The sequence below is a fragment of the Bison bison genome, unplaced genomic scaffold, assembly GCF_000754665.1.
Source record: "Bison bison bison isolate TAMUID 2011002044 unplaced genomic scaffold, Bison_UMD1.0 scf7180017864233, whole genome shotgun sequence".
Lineage (NCBI taxonomy): Eukaryota > Metazoa > Chordata > Mammalia > Artiodactyla > Bovidae > Bison > Bison bison.
Window position 1 is genome coordinate 5,874,927 of NW_011494805.1, and position 25,510 is coordinate 5,900,436.

At 38.0% G+C, this 25,510-nt stretch overlaps 1 protein-coding gene across 2 annotated transcripts in view; it reads left to right on the top strand.

Moving 5' to 3' along the window:
• Positions 1-25,510, top strand: part of WWP1 (WW domain containing E3 ubiquitin protein ligase 1) — a 114,852-nt gene that overhangs the window by 2,881 nt on the left and 86,461 nt on the right. For both annotated transcript variants that reach the window (XM_010846230.1, XM_010846231.1), the window contains exons 2-4: positions 11,178-11,268; positions 18,799-18,937; positions 19,578-19,702. In XM_010846230.1, the coding sequence (XP_010844532.1) occupies positions 11,199-11,268; positions 18,799-18,937; positions 19,578-19,702 (334 nt within the window). In that variant the 5' untranslated portion in view covers positions 11,178-11,198. The remainder of the gene's footprint in view (positions 1-11,177; positions 11,269-18,798; positions 18,938-19,577; positions 19,703-25,510) is intronic.

Consider the following 25,510-nt stretch of genomic DNA (forward strand, 5'->3'; position numbering starts at 1 on the left):
AAGGATTGAAACTTTGTCTCTTAGGTCTCCTGCATTGCCAGGCACATACCAGGCATTTACCACTAGCACCCCCTGGGAAGCCCTTAAGTGCCATGCAACTTTGTTATTAAACGAAATATGAAAGCTAAGTGTTGAAGTAGATGATTTTGTTTGCTGTATATCTTGCCTGTTAAGGCAAAGTAGTACTATTTTTGAACCATTTTTATCACTTGCAGTTTAAATTTTCAGTTACTGGTGACTAGAGGCATGTACTCTAGCATCTGAGGACTGGTCTGTATAGAACAAAGGGAGTAATAGCTCGGGGGTGGAAATATGGGAACAGAAAAAGTTTTAAGCAGTTAGCACGAACAGTCTTTTGCCTAGTTGGCAGTTTCATAGTCTGCACAGCGTTTTAAACTTTACAATTCTTTTTAAGTAACTCTTCCTCAGTCTTTATCCTCAGCAGTGACCTTTTGGTCTAATTCACTAATAAAGTCCCTCAATTTTCTTTTAATCTACCTCCAGATTAATTCATATCTTCACTTATCCTTCGATCCCTCATTTACTGTTCAGGGGAAGAAGTACTTCCTTTTCTTGGAAGACATCTGTGGGAACGTTGTGGCTTTTCTTTGTTTGGCTTATCAGGCTGCAGGCGTACTCCCTACCTCATCTGATGAATTGATGATCGACACTTTTCTATGTCTACTTCCTTGTCATCATGTATTTTTTACACTTTTTAAAATTCTGTAATTTGAACATGCCAGTTCTGGATTGTATTAATATGCAGAAGTTAATAATAAAAGCAAACCTTTGGGAACCAGTTACTCTGCTCAGAACTGGGTCAGTACCAACACAGTTAAAGAGGTACCTGTGAGTACCTCTGTTACCTACATTCCCTGCCCTGCCGCAACCCCTGAAGTAACTGCCATTTTCAATTTATTTTTAATTATATTTTTAAAAAAATAGTATTACCACAGATATGTTTCTTTATTTTGAATTTAATATTATGTTTAGAGTCTTTTTAAAGCTTGCACAAATGATGTTTTAAGAAAAGTCTAGTTTATAAACAGATCTTTATATTTCAATGAAAATATCCAAGCATCATAAAAGAATGATAGAAAAGGCTCAGTGCATATTCAAATTTATAACAAGAAATTAACCATGGAGAAATATTTTTGTACAATGTGGATATTGCTGTACCATATATAAAAGAAAGCTCCTTAGAGTGCAGAAGTGTAGCCAGATGTATCTCCACACTGTGGTTTCTTGAATTTGTGAAGAATGTTTCAGTTAGATTCATAGCGTCCTCCTTGAAGAGTGGTGACTGTCCTTTGCTTGCCCTTTGCACCTCAGCAGTTCTTCGGTGGGCCTCATTCAGCTGTTCATACTGATCACGTAAGCTTTTGAGACACAGGATCCACAGTGTTCCCATGTTTCTGGATTGTTTTCTTTTTTTCTGTTGTGTAATTGTAGCATTTTCAGAAGAAGTACATAGCAAAAGATGAGGCTATGGTAACTGCCAAAAGAATTCATTTCTTCTTTGTCGTTAAGAATTGGAAGTCTTCCTTGATGCTCAGTGTAGAACATTAAGTCTTGGAGGTGGGACTCAGTGAAAGAAAGATGTTACTACTTTGAACTCCTTTTTGTCTGTTTTCATTTACCATTCCGTTTTCTAAGATCCATTCATGTTGTTGCCTACAGCTATAGTTCATTCATTCTCACTACTGTATAATGTTCCATTGTGTATTAGCCTAATTCTTTTAACCATTTTTCTGCCAATGAACATTTGAGCATATTGGTGATGGCTTTTATTATGAAGAATGCTTAAATTTGGAATGAGTATCAGTGCAAAATTTTTGTAGTATGTACCTAGAATTGTTTGTTAAGGACATGCAAATGATCAACTTTATAAAATAATGCCAAGTTGTTTTCCAACAAGTTTACCAAATTTAATACCTACCAGCAGTTTAAGCTTTGCCAGTTTAAACAACTAGCAGCAGTGTGTAAAGAGTCACCACTGCCCCACCTTTTTTTCTTTCCATTATTTAGGTCAAAATTCCTAGTCTTTACCATTCTTGTGAGTTTGAAAATAGCATCTCTTGTGGTCTTAACTAATATTTCTCTGATGAATAATTGAGATTCTGTATTTCTTAAAAATACTTCTTGGCCAGACAAGTTTCCATGTCTATAAAATTTCTATTCAGTTTGTTTTCTTTTCCCCACATTTGCTTACTTTTTTTTTTTTTTCAATTTTTTTGTCAAGGTTCTTACATAGTTTAATTACTAACATTTATTCAGTTTTACATTTTGTAAATATCTCCCAGTTTGTGGCTTGTCTTTTAGTTGTTTGTTTTTAATGATGTGTTATGCTAAATAGAAGTTCTCAGTTTCCACACCGTCAAAATATTCATTCTTTTCTTCTTTGGTTAGTATGCTTAAGAAATCTTTCTTTTTGGGAGGACGCAAAACAATAGTATAATTTCTTTTAAAACTTTGTCTTTCATACTAATATCACTAGTCCATCTTGAATTGATTTTGTGTATAATGTGAGGTAGGAATCCAGTCTAATTCTTCCAATATAGATAATATCAGGACCATTTAATTGTCCCTCCTTTCTCACAGTTCTGCATTGCTATATCTGTTGTATTAGTATGTCCTTAGATCTGTAGGTCTTTTGGGAAATTTTATTTTTTACTTTTTATTTTGTGTTGAAGGATACCAAATTAACAATGTTGGGATAGTTTCAGGTGGACAGCAGTGGGACTCAGCCACACGTATACATGTGTGCATTCTCTTGTGGGCCTCTTTATGTTGTTTCACTTTATTTGCTGTTGTTTTTATTCGGTCGCTAAGTTGTGTCCAACTCTTTGCAACCCCATGGACTGCAGCATGCCAAGCTTCCCTGTCCTGCACTAACTCCCGGGGTTTGCTCAAACTCATGTCCGTTGAATTAGTGATGCTGTCTAACTCTTTTATGCTCTGACATGAACTTCTCCTCTTGCCCTCAATCTTTCTCAGCATCAGAGTCTTTTCCAGTGAGTCAGTTCTTCACATCAGGTGGCCAAAGTATTGGAGCTTCAGCTTGCATCAGTCCTTCCAGTGAATATACAGGACTGATTTTCTTTAGGATTGACTGGCTTGATCTCCTCACAGTCCAAGGGACTCTGAAGAGTCTTTTACAGCACCACAGTTCAAAAGCATCACTTCTTCAGTGCTCAGCCTTCTTTATGGTCCTACTGTCACATCTGTACATGGTTACTGGAAAAACCACAGCCTTGACTCTGTGGACCTTTGTCAGCAAAGTGATGTCTTTGCTTTTAATATGCTATATAGGTTTGTCATAGCCTTCCTTTTCTCCAGACAAGAATCCCAGAGTGGGTAGCCATTCCCTTCTCCAGGGGATCTTCGCAACCCAGGCATCCAACCCAGGTCTCCTACATTGCAGGCGGATTCTTTACTTCCTGAGCCACTAGGGAAGACCCTCCAAGGAGCAAGTGTCTTTTAATTTCAAGGCTGCAGTCACCATCAGCAGTGATCTGGGAACCCAAGAAAATGAAATCTGTCATTGTTTCCACCTTTTCCTTCTTCTATTTGCCATGAAGTGATGGGACAGGATGCTATGATCTTAGTTTTTTGAATGTTCAGTTTTAAGTCAGCATTTTCAGTCTCCTCTTTCACTTTCATCAAGGGGCCTTTAGTTCCTCTTCACTTTCTGCTGTTAGAGTGGTATCATCTTCATATCTGAGGTTTTGATATTTCTGTCACCAATCCTGATTCCAGCTTGTGCTTCATCCAGCCCAGCATTTCACATGATGTCCTCTGCATAGAAGTTAAATAAGCAGAGTGACAGTATATAGCCTTGACATACTCCTTTCCCAATTTTGAACCAGTCAGTTGTTCCATGTAAGGTTCTAAATGTTGCTTCCTGACCTGCATACATGTTTCTCAGGAGACAGGTAGGATGGTCTAGTATTCCCATCTCTTGAAGAATTTTTCACAGTTTGTTGTGATTCATATAGTCATTGAAACAAATATTTTTTGGAATTCCCTTGCTTTCTCTATTATCCTACAAATTTTGTTAATTTGATCTCTGGTTCCTCTGCCCTTTCTAAACCCAACTTGTACTTCTGGAGTTCTCAATTCATGTATTACTGAAGCCTAGTTTGAAGGATTTTGAGCATAACCTTACTAGCATGTGAAAAGAGTGCAACTGTATAGTTTGAACATTCTTTAGCATTGCCCTTCTTTGCAACTGGAATGAAAACTGACCTTTTTCAGTCCTGTGGCCACTGGTGAGTTTTCCAAATTTTCTGGCATATTGAGTGCAGCACTTTCACAGCATATTCTTTTAGGATTTGAAATAGCTCAGCTAGAATTCCATCACCTCTACTAGCTTTGTTTGTAGTGGTGCTTCCTAAGGGCCACTTGATTTTACACTTCAGGATGCTGGCTCTTGGTAAGTGACCACACTATCATGGTTATTCAGATCATTATGATCTTTTTTGTATAATTCTTGTGTGTACTCTTGCCACCTCCTCTTAATCTCTTCTGCTTCTGTTAGGTCCTTACCGTTTCTGTCTTTTATTGAACCTGTCTTTGCATGAAATGTTCCCTTGATATCGCCAATTTTCTTGAAGAGATCTCTAGACTTTTCCCATTTTATTGTTTGCCTCTACTTCTTTGCATTGTTCATTGAAGAAGGTCTTATCTTCCCTTGTTATTCTCTGGAACTTTGTATTCAGTTGGTTATATCTTTCCGTTTCTCCTTTGCTTTTCACTTTTCTTTTCTCAGCTATTTGCAAAGCCTCTTCAGAAAACCACTTTGCCTTCTTGCATTTCTTTTTCTTTGGAATGGTTGTGGTAACTGCCTCCTGTGCAGTGTCACAAACCTCTGTCCATAGTTCTTCAGGCACTCTGTCTACCTGATCTAATCTCTTGAATCTATTTATCACCTCTACTGTATACTCATAAAGGATTTTATTCAGGGCATACCTGAATGGCCTAGTGGCTTTCCCTACTTTCTTCAATTTAAGTCTGAATTTTGTAATACAGAGTTCATGATGTGAGCCACTGTTAGCTCCAGGTCTTGTTTTTGCTGACTGTATAGAATTTTTCCATCTTTGGCTGCAAAGTACAAAATCAATCTGATTTCAGTATTGACCATTTGGTGGTGTCCATGTGTAGAGTTGTCTTTTGTGTTGTTGAAAGAGGGTGTTGGCTATGATCAGTGCGTTCTGTTGGCAAAACTCTATTAGCCTTTGCCCTGCTTCATTTTGTACTACAAGGCCGAACTTGCCCATTACTCGAGGTAGCTCTTGACATCCTGCTTTTGCATTCCAATCCCCTATGCTAAAAAGGACATCTTTTTTGGTGTTAGTTCTAGAAGGTCTTGTAGGTCTTCATAGAACCAGTCAACTTCAGCTTCTTGGGCATTAGAGGTTGGGGCAGAGACTTGGATGGCTGTGATGGTGAATGGTTTGCCCCCTGCTCTTCCCCTGTAGCATATGGGACACCTTCCAACGTGTTGGGCTTATCTTCCACTTGTCACATCTTTATGCCTTTTCATATTGTTCATGCGTTCTTGTGGCAGGAATACTGCACTGTGTGGTTCGTAGCTTCGTTGAGTCACACGAGCTCCTTCACCACAGCCAGGCTGCGGTCCACGAGGCTGCCATTGTATTTACCCTTCACCAAGTCTTGCCAGACATTTATTTGTTTTAGTATTTTCTAAGAACTGTGACTTTGTTGATATTCTCTGTTACTTTTTTTTAATTTTTTTTAACTTCATTAGTTTGTTTTTTTATTAACTTTTGCTTTCTTAGGGTTTACTGATTACTATCTTTCTAATTTAACAGATTGTCCTGTTAACTCATTTATTTTCAGCCTTTCTTCTTTTCCTAGGACAAGTCATTAAGGCTATAGATTTGCCTCAAACTGTAACATTTACTGTATTCCAAAAATGTTTGTAATTAAGTTACATTCATTTTTTAGTGTTTTTTTGGAAGCCTTATGTGCTGCAATCCATGGGGTCACAAAGAGTCGGACACAACTTCACAGCTAAACAACAAAACATTTTTATTTTTTGAAATTGTATTCAGTTATTTATGTTTGGTTGAGCTGGGTCTTCATTGCTACTCAAGAACTTTGTCTAGTTGCAGTGAGCAGGGGTTTTGCTCTTGTTGAGACGTGGGGGCTTCTCGTTGCGCTGGCTTAACTTGTTACAGAGTACGTGCCCTAGGGCAGGAGGCTTCAGTACTTCTGGCTCGAGGTTTCTACAGCACAGGCTCAGAACTTGTGCCCTGTGGGCTCAGTTGCTCCTGATGTGTGGAATCTTTCCAGACTGGGGACCTCACCTGTGTCCTCTGCATTGGCAAGTGGACTCACAACCCCTCTTCCCAGGGAGTCTAGTTTTTAGTATTTTTAGAAAAATTTCCATTACCATTTCTGATGATTCATGTAATATTTAGAAGTGTTATTATTTTCTATTTGTATTTTAAAAATTAATCTTTTATTACTGATTTTTAACTTAACTGCATTTTGATCAGCGCCCAGGAACAAAATTATACATATTCTTTGAAATTTAGTGACATTTTCATTACCTCCCAACATATGTATTGTTTTTCTATATGTCCCATGTATTCTTGAGAAGCCGAGAAGGCAATGGCACCCAACTCCAGTACTCTTGCCTGGAAAATCCCATGGATGGAGGAGCCTGGTAGGCTGCAGTTCATGGGGTCGCTAAGAGTCGGGCATGACTGAGTGACTTCACTTTCACTTTTCACTTTTATGCATTGGAGAAGGAAATGGCAGCCCATTCCAGTGTTCTTGCCTGGAGAATCCCAGGGACGGCGGAGCCTGGTGGGTTGCCGGCTATGGGGTCGCACAGAGTCGGACACGACTGAAGCGACGTAGCAGCAGCAGCAGCAGCATCCTTGAGAAGAATGTTTGTTTTCTAACACTTATTAGGTTCTGTTCATTAAATTCTTGTTCATCATTTTTTGATTCACTTGATCTATAGAAAATTAGTGTGTGTTGAAATCACCCGAATCAGTGGTCAGTTGGTCAGTTTCTTCCTGTAGTTCTAACAGTCTTTACAGGCTTTTATCCTCCTGGGAGATTGTGAATTATTATTATTATTATTATTTTTTTTTGCCTTGTCTGGATAGAGATTTGATTTGCTTAGAAATGTTTCAGGGTAGAGAGAGGCTAGGAGAAAGCACAGGGTGTAGAATTCTCTTTTTAATTTTCACTGTCAACTGGGAAAGCAGTGTACTCACAGTACTGAACTTAGAAGCTGCATTCTTCAGGTTCCTTTGGGTTCTCAGATGCAAGTTAGAGCTCTTGATCCTTTTTGTTCTGTCTCCTCTAGGACTTCTTCCATTTGTCCTTATTACTTCATCTCTTGGTCCATGCTGGTGTTCCCACTTTCGACCTTTTGGGGCACTCACCACATCTGCCTTATTTTCATCTTTCCAGGTTGATTGATCCTTGCTGAGATGGTTGAACTGGAGTGGCATCTCCCCATCATTTGTAGGGGACTGCTGCTCTGTGTTTGAACTGAGATCAACAGAGGATTAGCACTTCACTTCACCTAAGCATTCTCTCGATAGAGGGGCCAGCATTTCCTCTGGTAGCTCATCAGGTCTTGGAGGCTTAGAAGTTGGAGAGTGACAGTCTTTTGGTTTTACTGAGTATTTCATCTTTTTTCCAGAGAGGTCTCACTCTCTTTCACACACCCTGATCTGACTTCTGGTGGATATAGCAAGGTCCCAGTCCAAGGTGACTCACTTCCTGTTCTCGACCATCACTGTTCTTGAAATTCTTTACTTTGCCAGTTTTGGTGTCCCTCCGAGGCTGTCACTGTAGTTGGAGATCAAACCAGTCCGTCCTAAAGAAAATCAGTCCTGAGTGTTCATTGGAAAGACTGATGCTGAAGCTAAAGCTCCAGTACTTCAGCCACCTGATGCAAAGAGCCAACTCATTGGAAAAGACCCTGTTGATGCTGGGAAAGATTGAGGGCAGGAGGAGAAGGGGACAACAGAGGATGAGATGGTTGGATGGCATCACCGACTTGATGGACATGAGTTTGAGCAAGCTCCGGGAGAGGGTGAAGGACAGAGAAGCCTGGCGTGCTGCAGACCATGAGGTTGCAAAGAGTCGGACACGACTGAGCTACTGAACAGCAAGCTGATGCTGCCATTTCTCCCGTTCCTTCTGTAGCTGCTCTTCTGCTTGTTCTCTCACAACTGGGGCATCAGGCTGAGCTTTGCTGCTCCAAAAATAGAAGCTGCCTGAAAGCTAGATAAGGAGATACAAGCAGAGGAGACATCTGTTAGGAGTACTCTGAGGCTTTAAATGCAGTTTGGGTCTCTGGAAGGGTCCTCTTGTCGTCATACCTATAATATCTTGAGAGCAGTTGTCTTTGGTGCTCCACGACTGAACGTCCTATCTATAGAGCTTCACAGTCATTGTCCTCTTGTACCCGCTACAGCTTGCCTTTTTCCACTGTTTATCCTGAAGTCATGGCCTCTGTCACGGCCTCTGCTGCCTTAGTCATGACAGCAGTCGTGGGCTCCATAGCGATCATGTTGTTTGCCTTCAAAGCTCTTCACCTCTTCTAGGTGAATAGGCAAATCCAGGCCGTCTGTGCAGGACAGCTTCTCTGGACCATATTTGTTTTGTGAAAATTCTGATTTCTTTTTCAGTGAAAAGAACCACCATCCTTATCCCTGTCCTTGATCCAGTGTTCCCTGGATTCTGTTGTCTAGAGATTCTTTACTGAGGCTCTGGATGCTGAACAGGGACTCCAGGTTCTCAAACTGAGCATAATGAAAACCTTTCAACCTCCCTGCATTACTGGATTCTCATGGTAAATGCTCGGTGCTGATAACTCTCTAAAGAATTCCTGAGTGGAGACTCCTGCCTCTCACAAATTGGGCTCCCTAGAAAGACAGTGTAGGGTGGCAGATGGGGAAGTGGCCCTGTTCCCAGCAGCCTGCTGAGCGGTGGGCAGGATGGAACAGTCAGTCTCAGGTGCTGTGACGTGCTGTCATCGTAACTGTGCCAAGTGGTTGAAACAGCTGCCAGATAGTCTGTTTCGGGGTCGTAGATGCTGTTTCTACCACGCTATACCATTCCTCAACCCAGAAGTCTGTTAGGGACTGCCCATCCTTTTTGGCTGAGATCACTTTGTTAGGCTGGGAGAAGGAACCAAAGCTAGGCTATTTTTTTTTTTTTTTTAAAGCATGCAAATTTGGAGTTCTCTATCTGCTTACTTAGATTGAATCTTGTATCATTTTCTTTGTTTTCCCTAATAATGCTCTTTTTCTGCTATTATAACTCAGCCCAGCTTTCCTTTTGTTTGTATTTGCCTAATACGTCCTTTTCCATATTTTTGCTTCCATGCTGTCAGCATCTTTATTTTATGGGCATCTCTCATCTTACTCTTGAATTTCCTGTTACTATGATTATTTCTATATTTGCACTCTCTTTCTTTTGCTTTCTGATAATGCTGGTTGTTTATGCCTTTTTTTTTTTCTTTCCTTTTCTAGCCGTTTTTTGGGAATTGAGTTTTTTTTTTAATTGTATTCTCTTCTACTCTGCTGGTTTGGAAATTACACTCCTATTTCTGTTCTTCTGTGGTTACCCTTGAAATCCTGCTGGGAATGCTATGTAGTCCAGAGTTAAGCCAGAGCACAGGCCCTCTGCCGGATGATGCAGAGAGTTGACCTCGTCAGTCCCTGTCCTCTCACTCCCTGCCCAGCCCCTCCACTCTGTGCTTCTGTATTTTAATGGTTTATTCTGGTTTTATTTACATACCGTAATAAGATGTCACTGTTGTTATTTTATTGGCAGTGTTTATTTAGATGTACTTGTATGCTGACCAGTTTCTTTACTCATCTTTCCCTTCCTGCATCTCAGAGCACCCTCCTGTGTAATTTTATTCTTTTTTGGAAAATGTGTCTTTCAGATTTTGTCGAAGTAAAGGCCTGCTGTTGGTAAACTCTTTTTGGTTTCTCTGGCAAAATCTTGATACCTTCTGTGTTCCAAAGAGAGTTTTGGTGCTTGAATAAATTTTCTCAGTTTTCGCAGATAGGTGCTTGTTCCGCCTTCTTTGTTTCCATCGCTGCTTGTTGAGAATTCTGCTGTCACTTGACTCTCTTCTGAGTGTCGTCACTCTTGTCTCTGGCTGCTTTTAGCATGCCCTGTGTTTTGGTGCTGTGTGGCGTGACTGCTGTGTGTCCCTGGGTGTCCAAACGTGAGTGTCTTCATGTTTACCCCAACTGTTTTATTCAGTGTTTCTTAGAATTGTGAACAAGTGTATTTCACGGGTCTAGAAAACTGAGTCATTTTGTCTGCTAGTATGACCTCCTCTGTCTTCATTTTCTGAGATTATGAGTAGAAATATATGTCAGGTCACATTTTATCTTTTCATGTCTTTTAGTTTCTCTTTGATTTTTCAAGCTGTTTATCTCAGCATTACTTCTAAATGAATTTTTAAACTTTATATTCAAGTTTGGTGATTCTCTCTTAAGTGCTATCTAATCTGAATAAACTATAGGCTCTAATTAGTAATAATATATTGATATTGGTTCATTACTTATGACAAATATAGCATCCTAATGTAAGAAATCAATAGTAGAGGATACTAGGTATAGGATATATGAGAATGCTATTTTCTTTACATCTTTTCTGTAAATCTGAAACTGTTCTAAAATGAAGAGTTTAAGCAAATTTGAAATGGTTCTTTTTCAGATATGCAATGCCATTTTCATGCTCTCTTTGCTTGACCAATATGCCTTTTATTGCTAAAACTAATTTTTTAAAATTTATGTTTAATAATTTTTATTATTTTTATGTTTATTAAATTACGCTTAATAATCATAATAATAAAGTCCATAAGGGTAAGAAACATATTTATATTACTTTTTTCAATCTTGCCCTTAATGTTCATCTTTATCTTAGTAGGTTAAAGGTGAATAGAATTTAGCCTTAAAATAGTTGCCATGCGGGAGAAAGCTGAAGTAGCTCAGCTTTGTGTTTTATTTAAAAAGTAAAAATAGGGTAGGGCAGTGAGATACAACTTGAAAAAGTTATCTATAAAAGGAAACATGCAAGATTTACTGGGGACAAGGTGTTAATTGTATTGAAAATTATAGTCTCTAGTCTAATATATGAATAAATTAACTTTTTCGTAGATTTAAGCTGAATTTTGGGACATGGCCACTGCTTCACCAAGGTCTGATACTAGTAATAACCACAGTGGAAGGTTGCAGTTACAGGTAACTGGTAAGTTGTTTTCACAGTAATTTAAACTAATAGTTCTCTGATGAAACTTTCTTTTTAATACCTAATTTAGCAGACTTATTTCATAAGTATCTTTTCTTTTAGATTCATGCCATGGTGTATTTGTTGCAATAGGCCTCAAAGATAGAAACTCTGTAAAAATATTTATTCCATGAGTATTTACTGAACCTGTACTGGATGGAGAGGGGCTCTATCCTTTTTGGTAGTGGCAGAATTTGGGTATTAGAATAAGCCCTATTGAACTGAGCTGGTCTTTAAATGATTATTAGAATGGAGAAAGATGCTAAAAGCCCTTTTCCATGCATTTAAGCCATTCATTCAATCATGGGCAAATATTTGTTAAATGGAAATCCATATATGAAAACACAAGACCCTAGTACTCCAGGGACTTACTATATAATGTCAAGCAGGTTTGTTTTGCATGGACAGTTACCATGCAAAGTGACTATTAACTGGATGCAGTGAACACTTAAAGGGAAGTGTCATAGTTCTGCTTGGAACTGGAGATGGCCTACAGGTCTGTGAAAGTAGGGTAAGAGAAGGATTCACAGACGGTAACACTTTGACTCTTGTAGGAAGGATTAGAGTTCATTGCAGATTGGCAGCCAAAGGTATGGGAGGGAGAAGGAACAGCAAATGTAAAAGCATGGAAGAGCCTTGGTTCAGATCATTTATTCTAGCTAACTGGAGTAATGATTCAAAGAGTGGTCCTTAAACCAGCAATTTTACTTGTATAAATTTATCTTGCAGGTATTTATATTGTTTATATATGCATATAAATAATGTCCACATATAATGTATGTGGATAGTTTATATGTAAATATCTGCAAGATAAATTAGTGGGAGTAACAGAAAAAGAATCTTTAATACCAAAAGATTGGCAGAATTCTAGATAAACAATGACGTGAAATGAATATGTGTACCAGTAACAGCCAAGTTCTAAGGTAATATTTTTAAGTGAAAGAGCAAAGTATGAAATAGTGCATATAGCCATATGGATATGAAAAAGGAGGGGTGTTTGTATGTGGCTCTGTGCTTAGAACATTAGAAGTAATATTTGCCTTAGGAAAGGCAGGTTGAGTTTTGGATAAGAAGGAGATAGACTGTAATTCCCATGGTACTCATAACCATCAGGTCAGCTGTTAATAGGAGTTTTCAGTGAACAGAGCTAGAAGACGTTTATTGTCTTAGCAAAAAACCAATCCCGAGTTCATGCTGACATTGCTAATTCTAAAGAATAGCTGTAGTCTGTAAATAACTATTTTCCATTAAAAGTTGTTTTTACTTCATTTTACTTTATATTTCTGTTTTCTCTTAACTTCAGAATTTTAATTCTAAATAATATCAGCACAGGTATATCTGTTTTATCCTAACACACACACACACACACAAGAAGTCTTAGCAGTGTTAAAGTTACTGAAAGTAACAGGCCCTCTCATTGCAGTTTTAAGATTTCTCTGTGAGAAATGCCTCATATGCTTCCTTCATATGTATAGTCAGAGTTATTTTTACATTTGGTTATTTTACATTTGGTTATGCCACCAACTGGGTTAGTCAGATTCATTGCTTTCAGTTATTTATTTTTTATTTAATTTTATTTTATCACCATATAAGGCATTTATACAGTTCTAGAGTCAAAATTGTTAAGTCAGGATGATATTTGGAGAAGTCTGGGTACTCTGTCCATTCCTTCCCCTTCTTTCTCTTCCCCTTTGGAAACATTTTTATTAGTGTTGTTTTATCCATCTGTTGTTTTTTTTTGAAAATATAAGCAGGTATACACATTATATGCATGCATATCTCTCCTCTCAATCTTCCTAGTTCTTAGCATCTAGTTCCTGACCTTGCTTTTCTTCATTTAACAGTAATATCCTAGGGTAATGTCCATAGCAGAGTATTCCATACACCTTCTTATCGCTGCCCAGTACTCTGTTAACTGGATGTACCAAAGTTAATTCAACTAGTGCCCTACTGATGGACATTGGGTTCCATTTTTTGCTATTGCAAATAGTGCTACAATAAAGGGCTTCATGTGTCATTAGGATAGAATTCTAGAATGAGATTGCTTGATCAAATAGTAAGCACGTGTGATACTATCAATCACAGTTGACCCCTGAACCACAGAGATTATGGTGCCGAGTCCTGCGCATTTGAAAAATCTGTGCATAACTTTACAATCAGCCCTCAATATCCATGGTTCCATATCCATGAATACAGCCAACTCCTGATGCTATAGTACTGTAGTATGTCCTTATCTTAAAAAATCTGTGTAGAAGTGTATCCCCATGATTCAAACCACTGTTGTTCAGAGGTCAGCTGTTGTGAAGTTCCTTTCCATAGGGTCTGTACTATTTCTGTGTTCCCACCAGGTGTCTGTGAGAGTGCCTGTTTTCCTATAGCCTCATCAAGATACACTATCAGGCATGATGACACTTAGGTAAGAGGCAGTATCTGAAGTGTCATTTTATATATCATTTCTTTCATTATGAGTGAGGTTGAGGCATATTTCAGGGATATTTGTATTTAGTTTTCTGTGAACTGTGAACTTACATATTTTCAAGCAATTCCCTGATGATTCTGATGTGTATTCCACATAAGTGTAATTGCTGATACTTATGCTTTTCCTCTGCATAAGCTGAGAGCTGTGTCCTTGGTTGGTCACTGTTACTTGTGCAGCACCTGTGGCTACCATATCTGAGGTGTAACTTTCTTCTTGGTCTTTATCTACTGTATGAGTACTTAACTGAAGTAGCAAAGACCTGGTCTAGCTGATTTGGGCCAAAAGGGACCTTAGAGAAAAGCTATCAGGTAGCTAATAAATAGAATCACTCAAAGCCTGGAGAACCAATTGGAAAATAGATGTGGACCAAGGGAGTGTAAGTAGCCAAGATAGTGCCTCCACAGTATTTATCATTTTGAGTATCAGTTAATACAGCTAAAGCCTTTGACTGTGTGGATCACAACAAACTGTGGAAAATTCTTAAAGAGATGGGAATACCAGACCACCATATCTACCTCCTGAGAAATCTGTATGCTGGTCAAGAACCAACAAGTTAGAACAAGACATGGAACAACAGACTGGTTCCACATCGGGAAAGGAGTACGTCAAGGCTGTATATTGTCACCATGCTTATTTAACTTATTTGCAGAGTACATCATGTGAAATGCTGGGCTGGATGAAGTGCAAGCTACAATCAAGATTGCCAGGGGAAATATTAATAACCTCAGATGTGCAGATGACACCACCCTTATAGCAGAAAATGAAGAAGAACTAAAGAGCCTCTTGATGAAAGTGAAAGAGGAGCGTGAACAAGCTGCCTTAAAGCTCAGCATTCAAAAAACTAAAATCATGGCATCTGGTTCCATCACTTCATCTCAAATAGACAGGGAAACAATGGAAACAGTGAGAGACTATTTTCTTGGGCTCCAAAATCACTGGAGATGGTGACTGCAGACGTGAAATTAAAAGACACTTGCTCCTTGGAAGAGAAACTATGACAAACCTAGACAGCGTATTAAAAAGCATAGACATTACTTTGCTGACAAAAGTCCATCTAGTCAAAGCTGTGGTTTTTCCAGTAGTCATGTATGGATGTGAGAGGTGGACCATAAGGAAAGCTGAGCACTGAAGAATTGATGCTTTTGAACTGTGGTGTTGGAGAAGACTCTTGACAGTCCCTTGGACTACAAGAGGAAACCAGTCAATCCTAAAGGAAATCACTCCTGAATATTCATTGGAAGGACTAATGCTGAAGCTCCAATCCTTTGACCACCTGATGTGAAGAACTGACTCATTAGAAAAGACCCTGATGCTGGGAAAGATTGAAGGAGGGAGGAGAAGGGGATGACAGAGGAGAGATGGTTGGATGACATCACCAACTTAGTGGACATGAGTTTGAGTAAGCTCTGGGAGTTGGTGATGGACAGGGATGCCTGGCATGCTGCAGTCCTTGGGGTTGCAAAGAGTTGGATAAGACTGAGCGGCTGAACTGAACTGAGCATCTGAACACACACACACACAAGTTGTTTATCCATGCATCTACTACATCTTGGTTACTTAGATGTTTTGACAGTTGTATAAACAAACCTGTGATAAATATCCACTTGGAGGCTTTGTGTGGACATAAGTTTTCAGCTCCTTTGTGTAAATACCAAAGAGTGCAATTATTGGATCACATGGTAAGCCTATGTTTAGATTGTAAGAAACCGTAAAACTATCTTCCAAAGTGGTTGAACCATTTTGCATCTCTGCCAGCCATGAATGAGAGTTTCTGTTGCTCCACATTCCCCCAGCATTTGTTGTGGTTAGTGTCCCAAATTTTGGCCAGTCTAATATGTGTGTGGGCTTCACTGGTGGCTCAGTGGTAAAGAACCCACCTGTCAATGCAGGAGACATGGGTTCTATCCCTGGGTTGGGAAGATGCCCTGGAACAGGAAATGGCAACCTGCTCCAATATATCTTGCCTGAGAAATCCCATGGACAGAAGGAGCCTGATGGGTTGCAGTTCATGGGGTGGCAAAAGAGTGGGACACGACTTAGCGATTAAACAACAGTAGGTGTGTAGTGATATCTTACTGTTCTTTTAATTTATGTTTCCCTGATGACATGTGTTGTTGAGCTTACTTGCTATCCATGTATCTTTGGTGAGGTGTCTGTTAAGGTCCTTGGTCCATTGGGTTGTTTGTTTTCTTATTGTTGACTGAAGAGTTTGTTGTATGTTTTAGACAATAGTTCTTCATCAGATATGTCTTTTGCAGGTATTTTCTCCCTGTCTGTGGCTTGCCTTTTCATTTGTCTTGACTTTGTCATTCACAGCGCAGTTTTGAATTTTAATTAAGTGATACTTGTAAGTTATATCTTTCAAGGACCATACGTTTGGAAAGTGAAAGTGAAGTCGTTCAGTCGTGTGACTCTTTGCGACCCCATGGCCTATAGCCTACCAGGTTTCTCTGTCCATGCAATTTCCCAGGCAAGGATACTGGAGTGGGTTGCCATTTCCTTCTCCAGGAGATCTTCCCAACCCAGGGATCGAACCCGGGTCTCCCGCATTTGTCATTATCTAAAAAGACATCTATCACCATACCTAAAGTCACTTAAAGTTTTTCCTGTGTTATCTTTTACGAGTTTTAAGTTTTGTGTTTTGCCTTTAAGTCTGTGATACATTTTGAGTTAATTTCTATAAAGGATATAAGATCTGTGTTTACATTTATTTATTTGCATGTGGATGTCCAGTTGTATGTGCACCATTTGTTGAAAAGATGTCTTGTGCTGTTAACACCATCCAATACTGCCTTTCCCTTCTTCCAGTACACAGATAAGTCCAGCGTATACTGAGGAAATGACTTTCATTTGGAGTGAAGAACTTTGGTTGGGGGATGTCTAGGGAGAGATCTATTCCTTCTGTATCACATCAGTGATACAGAGTTTAGAGCAGTTTGGAACAGAGAAGGATGAAAGTGAGTTTTGCCATCACCCTAATAATAACACTTCAGAGGTAACATTAAACACTGTTTGGTTGTTTTATGTTGCTGGTATATAAGTATAGTATTCCCTTTGAATCTCTTCCTGTTCTTCAGTTGTGAACTGAGGACTGCTGTATTTCAAATAGTCTACTTCTGCTCCGGCTTTTTTCACTTCATGTTTCTGTGACTACTTGTTTGCACCACTGTCCCCTCACAGTAGAGTGTGAGCTTGCATCAGCATGTTTATGTTCACATCTTAACATGCGATACCCACATGACATGGAGATGGCTTTCCCTTCTTATCTCAGACTCACAGTGTTCATCGGTGATTGACTACAGAAATGATCTTAATAAGTTCTTATGACTACTTGGTAGTCAGTACTTTGCCCTGAAATTATGTATTCCCCATTTGAATTAGTAGTTTTAAAAATTATTTAAAAATCAGATGTTTAGCCTAAATTAAACAAGTCTTCCTCAAAGTCAGATAAATTCACTTTCAAATTCACTTTCTGTAAAGAGGTATGATTAGCTTCTATAGTGACATTTTGATTTCAGAATTTTTCTTTGAAAAGGCAGATAACCTCCTTTTTTTGAAACCAACTTCCTAGGAAAAGCATTTTTTTTTTTAAATTGCCAGTGTTTGTGTAATTTCAGAAGGGTAAATTATGAATACTACCTCACGGAGAGGTTAATAGATACATTGAATCTGAAGACACTTACCTTTCTCTTAATGCTGGAGGCAGCTTAGAATTAGCAAAGATGTGGAGAAATCAGAACTCTTACACACTGCAGCTGGGTGTGTAAAATGGTACAGCCATCATGGAAAATAGTCTAGCCGTTATTCAACAGAATTACCGTGTGTGTGTGCATGCTAAGTCGCTTCAGTCCTGTCTGACTCTGTGCAGCCCTGTGGATTGTAGCCCGCCAGGCTCCTCTGTCCATGGGATTCTCCAGCAAGAATACTGGAGTGGGTTGCCATGCCCTTCTCCAGGTGACCTTCCCCCCTCAGGGATCAAACGTGTGTCTTTTAGTCTGCCGCATTGCCAGGCGGGTTCTTCACCACTAAAGCCATCTGGTAAGCCCCAGCCATTGTACTCCTAGGTAAGAGAAATGAAAACAGACGTCTACACAAAACCTTCTAAGTGAATGTTTGTAGCAGTATTATGCACAGTAGCCAAAAAGTGAAAACAACCCAAATGTCTTATCAGCTGCTGAATTGATAAATAAAAAGTGGTATGCCTATACAGTGAAACATTATGTGTAAATAAAATGAATGAAAATACTCATGTATGCTACAACCTGGATGAAGTTAGAATGCTAAGTGAAAGAAGCCAGTCACAAAAGACCATGTTATGTGAATCTAAATCCACTATTTGAAATGTTTAGAACAGGCAAATCTATACAGACAGAGAGTAGATGAGTCATTGCCTAGGGCTGGTGGGGTGGAGGGGGTGGGATGAAATAGAAGGGTGACTGCTTAATGGTATGAGGTTTCTTTTTGGGGTAATAAATATATTTTAAATTGCTTGTGGTGATGGTTGCACAACTCCTGTGACTATAATGAAAACTATTGTGCAGTTTAAATGGGTGAATTATATACTATGTGAATATATTTCAGTAAAACTACTTAAAGCCAAATGGTTCTCAGGCGTTAACAATAGCCCTTTTGTATTGTTTCTTCATCTTGCCAGCAAAAAGAGTCTGAGTTGCTCAAGAAGCACGATTCCATTCGTATTGATTTATACTATTTTGTGTGCTAAGTTGCTTCAATCCTGTCTGACTCTTTGTGACCCCATGGACTGTAGCCCGCCAGGTTGCTCTGTCCATGGGATTCTCCAGGTAGGAATACTGAAGTGGGTTGCCATGCCCTTCTCCAGGGGATCTTCCTGACCCAGGGATCGAACTCAAGTCTCCTGCATTGGCAGGCAGATTTTTTACCACTAGCACCACCTTGGAAGTCCCTAATAGTCGGACACAACTGAAGCGATTTAGCACACCCACACTTTGTGGCTAAATATATTCACTAGTGGTTATCGTGTTTCTTGTTAGTTTCTAGTGCCAAACTAAAAAGAAAAAAGAACTGGTTTGGAACAGCAATATATACAGAAGTAGCTGCAGATGGAGAAAGTAAGAAAACAGCAAAATCCAGTAGTTCTTCTAATCCAAAATGGGACGAACAGCTAACTGTGTAAGTATCTGGTGTAAAGAATGCAAAATTTTCAAACGAGTGTCGTTTGGGGAATGTTTTTCTGGTGATGGGGTTTTTTTGGTGATTTTCTGTTGTTATTTTGGTAAGATAACTTCAGAGTAAGGAATTCTATATTTTAGTGTGACTAGACAATTTTAAATGTGAAAAAAGTTTTGGATAATTTTATTTTCTTTAGAAATGAAGCATAATAATCCTTGGTTTCGCTTTACAGACTTTTCCCATATAATCATATTTTCTCTTAATTGTCTTGTAAAAATAAATAGAGCAGAAAACCATTTGGCATTTCTGAAATACAGTGTTACAAGTTTGTGTATAGTAAAAGTATTATAACTAATGCAGTCAGCTTAAATCTTTAGATATTTGTTCAAGTAGAAGTAATGTTATTGGGAAGTCTTAATAAGACTTTTGATGTATTGTTGGTGTTTTGGTTTGTCAATTGCAGAAATTGTTTAGGTATTGAATTCCTAATGTACTTGAAAATAAATGTTTTTATTTATAATTCAGCTAGTTTACTGTTTCATGTAGTATTTTTCCTTAAATAAACTGAATTCGTGACTTTTTCAAAGTTATTGAAGTAAATGTATTCTCCTGTATTTTTGTTACAATTTTACCTTTACAGAAATGTGACCCCACAGACTACATTGGAATTTCGAGTTTGGAGTCATCATACTATAAAAGCAGATGCTTTGTTAGGAAGAGCAACAGTAGATTTGAAACAAGCTCTGTTAATACACAATAGAAAATGTAAGTTTTTTGTTCTAATCTTTGTGTTTTTTTTTTAACTTTATTTTAGACATTCTTAAAATATCCTGAAGTCTAAAAGCCAAAAAAAAAAGTTTTATATTTATAAAAGGAGAGATTCATTTATTGCCTGTGACTTTTTAAAAATTTATAACATTATATGAAATACAAAATATATTCACTGGCATTTCTCTATCCAAGAAATTTATACAAAATAACCCGAGTCATCTGTGAATATACCCTTTTATCAGTGATCATCAGTGATTTATTTTATATTCAAAGACTTGAACACAATGATCATTATCTGAGCCTACTCTTTGTTTCTTAGTTAATAACAATTTTGTTTGTACAAAATAGATTCTGACTCTTTAATTTTCTTTTTTCATTATGTAGTTCATGTTTTGAAAATATGGAGTCTATAGAAAATCACAGAGGAATATAAAAATTACCTGTAATTTTTACTATCCACAGATAACTATAGACACATTTTTTTTCTTCTTTTGTTATCTATTGGTTTATCCTCTTTTTTCATTTAAGAATATAATATGAACGTTATGTTTCCGTTACATAAAATTTTTCTAGCATAAGAATTCATAAAAGTAGTTTAAGTATTGTAAACTTTCTATCATGGTATACAAAAATTTGGGTGTATATACTTGTTACTTCTAATTCTAAGAAATTGCTTTTGTGAAATTCTCAAAATATTGTGTGATCCAAAGAGTATTAAAAACTGGATGATTTAACTGATTTCTTATTTGATGTTTAGGCAGTTTCTAATAGTTCACTCAAATACAACTGTAAATCTTTATGTTCATCATCTTATTTCCTTAGAAATTTTCTTATTCCTAACAAATGTGCTAAAATGCTTATTTTTAAAATGTTAATTTTTTAAAAAAAATGTTTTTAACAAAAAATTCATATTAACTGAAAAATCTGTTTTTAATATAGTTTTTGGACATAAGGAGTTATGAGTCAAGAAAATGTAAAAGCCACACTGATTTTTATGTATGAGTGCATGCTAAGTCACTTCAGTCATGTCTGACTCTTCGTGACCCCCATGGACTGTAGCCCACCAGGCTCCTCTGTCCATGGGATTCTCCAGACAAGAATACTGGAGTGGGTTGCCATGCCTTCCTCCAAGGGATCTTCCTGACCCAGGGATTGAACCCACATCTCCTGCGTTGGCCACCAGCGCCACCTGGGAAGCCCCAATGTTTATGTATAGTGATTTAAAAAAAAAAATTAAGCATTGAAAGTTTAATTCTCTGTTACGTTATGGCTTTTGGTCATTCAGTTCATCTTTGTGACAGAAAGTAGTAGGTCTTGTATGCAAAGGTACGTTGCTTGGTCTGATGGTGGCTGGATTTGTACTTTTCCCCCAGCTCTGTGGCATTATTGGTATAAATATGTAACACCTCTCAGTTTACCTGTGTTATTTCAGAATTGACTATTCGGTTTCACCTCTTTATATGCTGTTTCTACTCTGGATTAAGCTTTTACACGGGACCTCTTTTCTAGTACAGTGATTTTTTTCTCATAATCTCACAGCCTAGAGATAATGAGTGCTAATATTTTGGTGAATTTTGTCTACATGTGTACATGTATAATAATTGGGATCATATTCAGCTTCATATTCTGCATAACTCTCCATGTTATATCTTGTGCATTTCTCTGTAATTCAGTGGTATTCTTTGAAAGCTAATTTTAGTAGTTTCATAATATTTTACCACAAACCATGATTTTTAAACCATGTTCCTACTGTTGCCATTTAGATTGTGTCCAAATCTGTTACATTAGGTTGTATTGAACCTTCCTATAAAGTTTATAATTATGCTCTATACAAAGATTACAATGTTTATCTGCCAAAGTGATTTTGTGGAAAGGTTGTAATGTCTGTATACTTGGAGATGAAACTCTTATGAACTGTATATACTTAAAATTATCTCTTATGACTTAATTAGGCAGAATGTTCTCAGAGGAAAAACAAAATTTTATAAACATTCTTGCATGTCTAAAGTCAGAGGTTTCAGAAATTATAGTAGGAACATACTGTACACCCTAAGCAGTCAGTGTTTTTTTTTTTTTTTTTTTTAATTGAAAGGTATATTAGTTTTCCAGGGCTGCCATACCAAAACACCACAGACTGGGTAGCCTAAACAAAAGAAATGTACTCTCTCACAGTTCTGGAGGATAGAAGTCTGAGATCAAGAGGTTGACAGGGTTGGTTATTTCAGAAGACTTCTTGGCTTGTGGCTAGCCATCTTTACCTTACATCTTTACGTGATTTTCCCTATGTATGTGCATCAGTTTGGTTCAGTTCAGTTGCTCAGTTGTGTCCAACTGTTTGTGACCCCATGAACTGCAGCGTGCTAGGTATATCTGTGTCCAATTTCCTTTTCTTGAAAGGACAGCAGTCGCATTGGATTAGGACTACCCTGGTGATCTCATTTTAAGTTAATTACCTTTTTAGAGATCTTCCATATAAAAAAGTCACCTTCTGAGGTACCAGAGGTTAGAGCTTAAACGTATGAATGGTACTTAGCTTATAACAAAAAGGGAAGTAAATTAGTAAATTAACTTCAAAAATTAAAAATGTTATTGAATCATAGTGCCTTAAATGCAAGAGAAACCTGTGAGCATTAATCCCAGTCGCTCATTTTGTTGATTAAATAAATTAACCTAAGTTAATTGCTTGGGGCTTCCATGGTGGCTCAGATAGTAAAGAATCTGCCTGCAATGTGAGAGACATGGGTTCGATCCCTGGGTTGGGAAGATCCCCTGGAGAAGGGAAAGGCTACCCACTTCAGCTTTCTTGCCTGGAGAATTCCATGGACAGACGAACCTGGCGGGCTATAGTCTATGGGGTCACAAAGAGTCAGACATGAAGAACAGAAATAATCACAGATTTTGAACTGGAGTACAGATTTTCTTATTCTTAGCTGCTTAATTTTAAGTAGAAGTAATAGAAAAGTAATATGGTTCTAGACAACCTTGTGGAATTTACAGATATACTCATAGTTGATAAAATCCTTGGTTGCCTTTGATTCAGCCTCTTGGTTTAGCACTTGAACATTGTCCCTCTTCAGATTTATGAGGCTAACTTCTTCCTATACTCAGGGCCTTGACCTTTTCTTCTCATAAGCTCATGGTTTTATGTATCTGCTCTCCTGATATATTTGGGATAGAGCCAAGGATTAATTCATTTGAATAGTTTTTTTTTTAATCTGTTTTTGAAGATATTTACTTCTTCAGGCTTCATGGTGTAATATGAACTGGTAGTCAGCCATGCTGCTGTTCAGTTGCTAAGTCATGTCCAGTCCTTTGTGACCCTGTGGACTGTAGCCCCCCAGGCTCCTCTGTGCATGGGATTTCCTTGGCAGGAATACTGGAGTGGGTTGCCATTTCCTTCTGCAGGGGATCTTCCCGACCAAGGGATCAAACCCACATCTCCTGTGTTGGCAGGTAGATTCTCCAGGCCAGAATATTGGAGTGGGTAGCTGTTCCCTTCGCCAGTGGATCTTCCCAACCCAGGGGTTGAACCCAGGTCTCCCGCATTACAGGTGGATTCTTTACCAGCTGAGCCACCAGGGAAGCCCAAGAATACTGGAGTGGGTAGCCTAGCCCTTCTCCAGCGGATCTTTCTCACCCAGGAATCGAACCAGGGTCTCCTGCATTGCAGGTGGATTCTTTACCAACTGAGCTATCAGGGAAGCCCCTGATATAAAACTTCAAATTCTATAGAGATAATTGGGCATTTCAAAGGGAGAATAGGGGAGTAGAAAGAGGGGTAAGTGGAAACTAAGTTGAGTCCGGGAAGTGAAAAATTACAAAGAATTGATCAGTGTAAATGTAATTAGGCCAGCTTTCTCAACTGCTTAGAATTTTATTCTCCCACAAAGCCTGAGACCCCATCCTTCCTGATGATTACGTTTTAGAGGAATAGCTTTGAGAAAGACACTTCTGAATAGTGGACACACACACATCTTACAGGGACAAAGGCAGGCTCCCTCATTGTAAGCCCTTTCTAGTCACACCTCTTGGAAAGGGTGGCCTGTCACAGGTGTTGCCTGAAACAAACAGTAGATTCTTTCAAGGCAGGCTAGAGTCTAGAGTCTCCTTGAATTATTAAAATGTGTTACTGTTTGTTAAAGTGTTTTCATTTGGGGAAGGGGGGGTGGATAAAATCTTTTGTGCTTTTATTTTTACAGCCAAGGTTGAGGCTTAGTGGAGAAGACAGCTCAGAGGAGCCTTAGTTGAATTTGGGCAAGGAGAAAATCCTTGTCATTATATTCATGGGTGAACACTATAAGAGCAGTGTAGCTAATTCTAAGGTTGGCCTGAATACAGAATTTCATTTTATATTTCAGTTTTGAAACTGTCAGAGCCACTTGAAACACTCCAGAGAGGAGTCAGATAGCTGCCTTTTAAACACTGGAATTACACTGTTTTTTGTTTTTCATGGCTTTTTAGCTTTTTTTTTGTTTGTTTTTCATGGCTTTTTAGCTTTTATCAACAAAAGTATTTTGAAATCCATTAAGATCACTTCAAATTGAATATGTCCAAAATGATTTACAGTGAACATTATCTCTTTAACATTGGATGATAGAGAAACAAAGCAGAAGAATGTGTCAATTATTGTAGAAGACAGAGCATAGTCAAATTTATTAAAATATTTTGTTTTTAGCCTAATTTACTTGGTTAATGCTATTTGTTTAGTTTACTAAGTCTTAAGTTCTCCTTTGAAAATTCACTTAGTATCAGAACAACTTAAGATATTTTAAGCCAAGGATTTGAACAAACAATATTTTTATTACTGATGATACATGTGTTTCTAGTCTTAAGAAAGATTTTTAGGATTGAAATTACTTGGTGGAAGGGAAAATAGTATTAAGCCTCTTAGCTATGCATGGCTGTCTAGTTGCTTTCCTTAAAACTTAAAATAATTTGTACATAAAATGTAGCATATGAGAGTGCCCATTTGGAAATATTTGCCATACTAATAGATAAAAAAGATGAATATTTTTCTTACCAGAACATTTCTTTAACTTTTAATTAAGTTAGATGTTTATTGATCAATCATATTTCATCATTTGTGATTGTCATTTTCTTACTTTTTTTTTTTTTTTGCTGGTTTGTTCCTTTTATTCTTCACTAATTTGTGAAAGCTCTTTTTTTCTTCCAGCTAATCATTTACCTCCTTATTTTTGTTCCCAGTTTTTATTTACAGAAGTTTAATATTATTTCAGTCATTAAAGTTTATTCATTTTCCATTATTACTAAGCTCAAGAAATCCCTTCTAGTACTTATATTTAATAATTATCCATTTTCTTCCACATTGTAGCTTTATTTTTAATTTTTTTCATAAATTCTGAAATTTATTTTGTTACATAATAGGAGATGGGAACCTAGCACACTAGCTCATAGTATGATGTGATGGAAAGACTTAGAATTCAGAAAATCTGGTTATTCTTGAGACTGTTCCTTATAAGCTTTTGTAACCTAATGTACTCATTCTTTTCTGAAATCCTGTTATCATATTTATGTGTATGTTGGCTAGCTTCCAGAGTGGCCCTTATATATTCTTATCTTCTATTTCATACATTTCTGTAGTCCCCTCCCACATTGAAACAGAGATGGTCTGTGTGAAAAATAGAATATGCAGAAGTAATGGTATGTGACCTCCAAGACTTGATCAGTGAAGAGATTTCAGCTTTTGCCCTGGTCTCTTAGATGCCTCACTCCAGGAAACAAGTCACCATTGTGAAGACTGTCGACAAGTCCGTGGAGGGGCCCAGGTGGAGAGGAAACTGA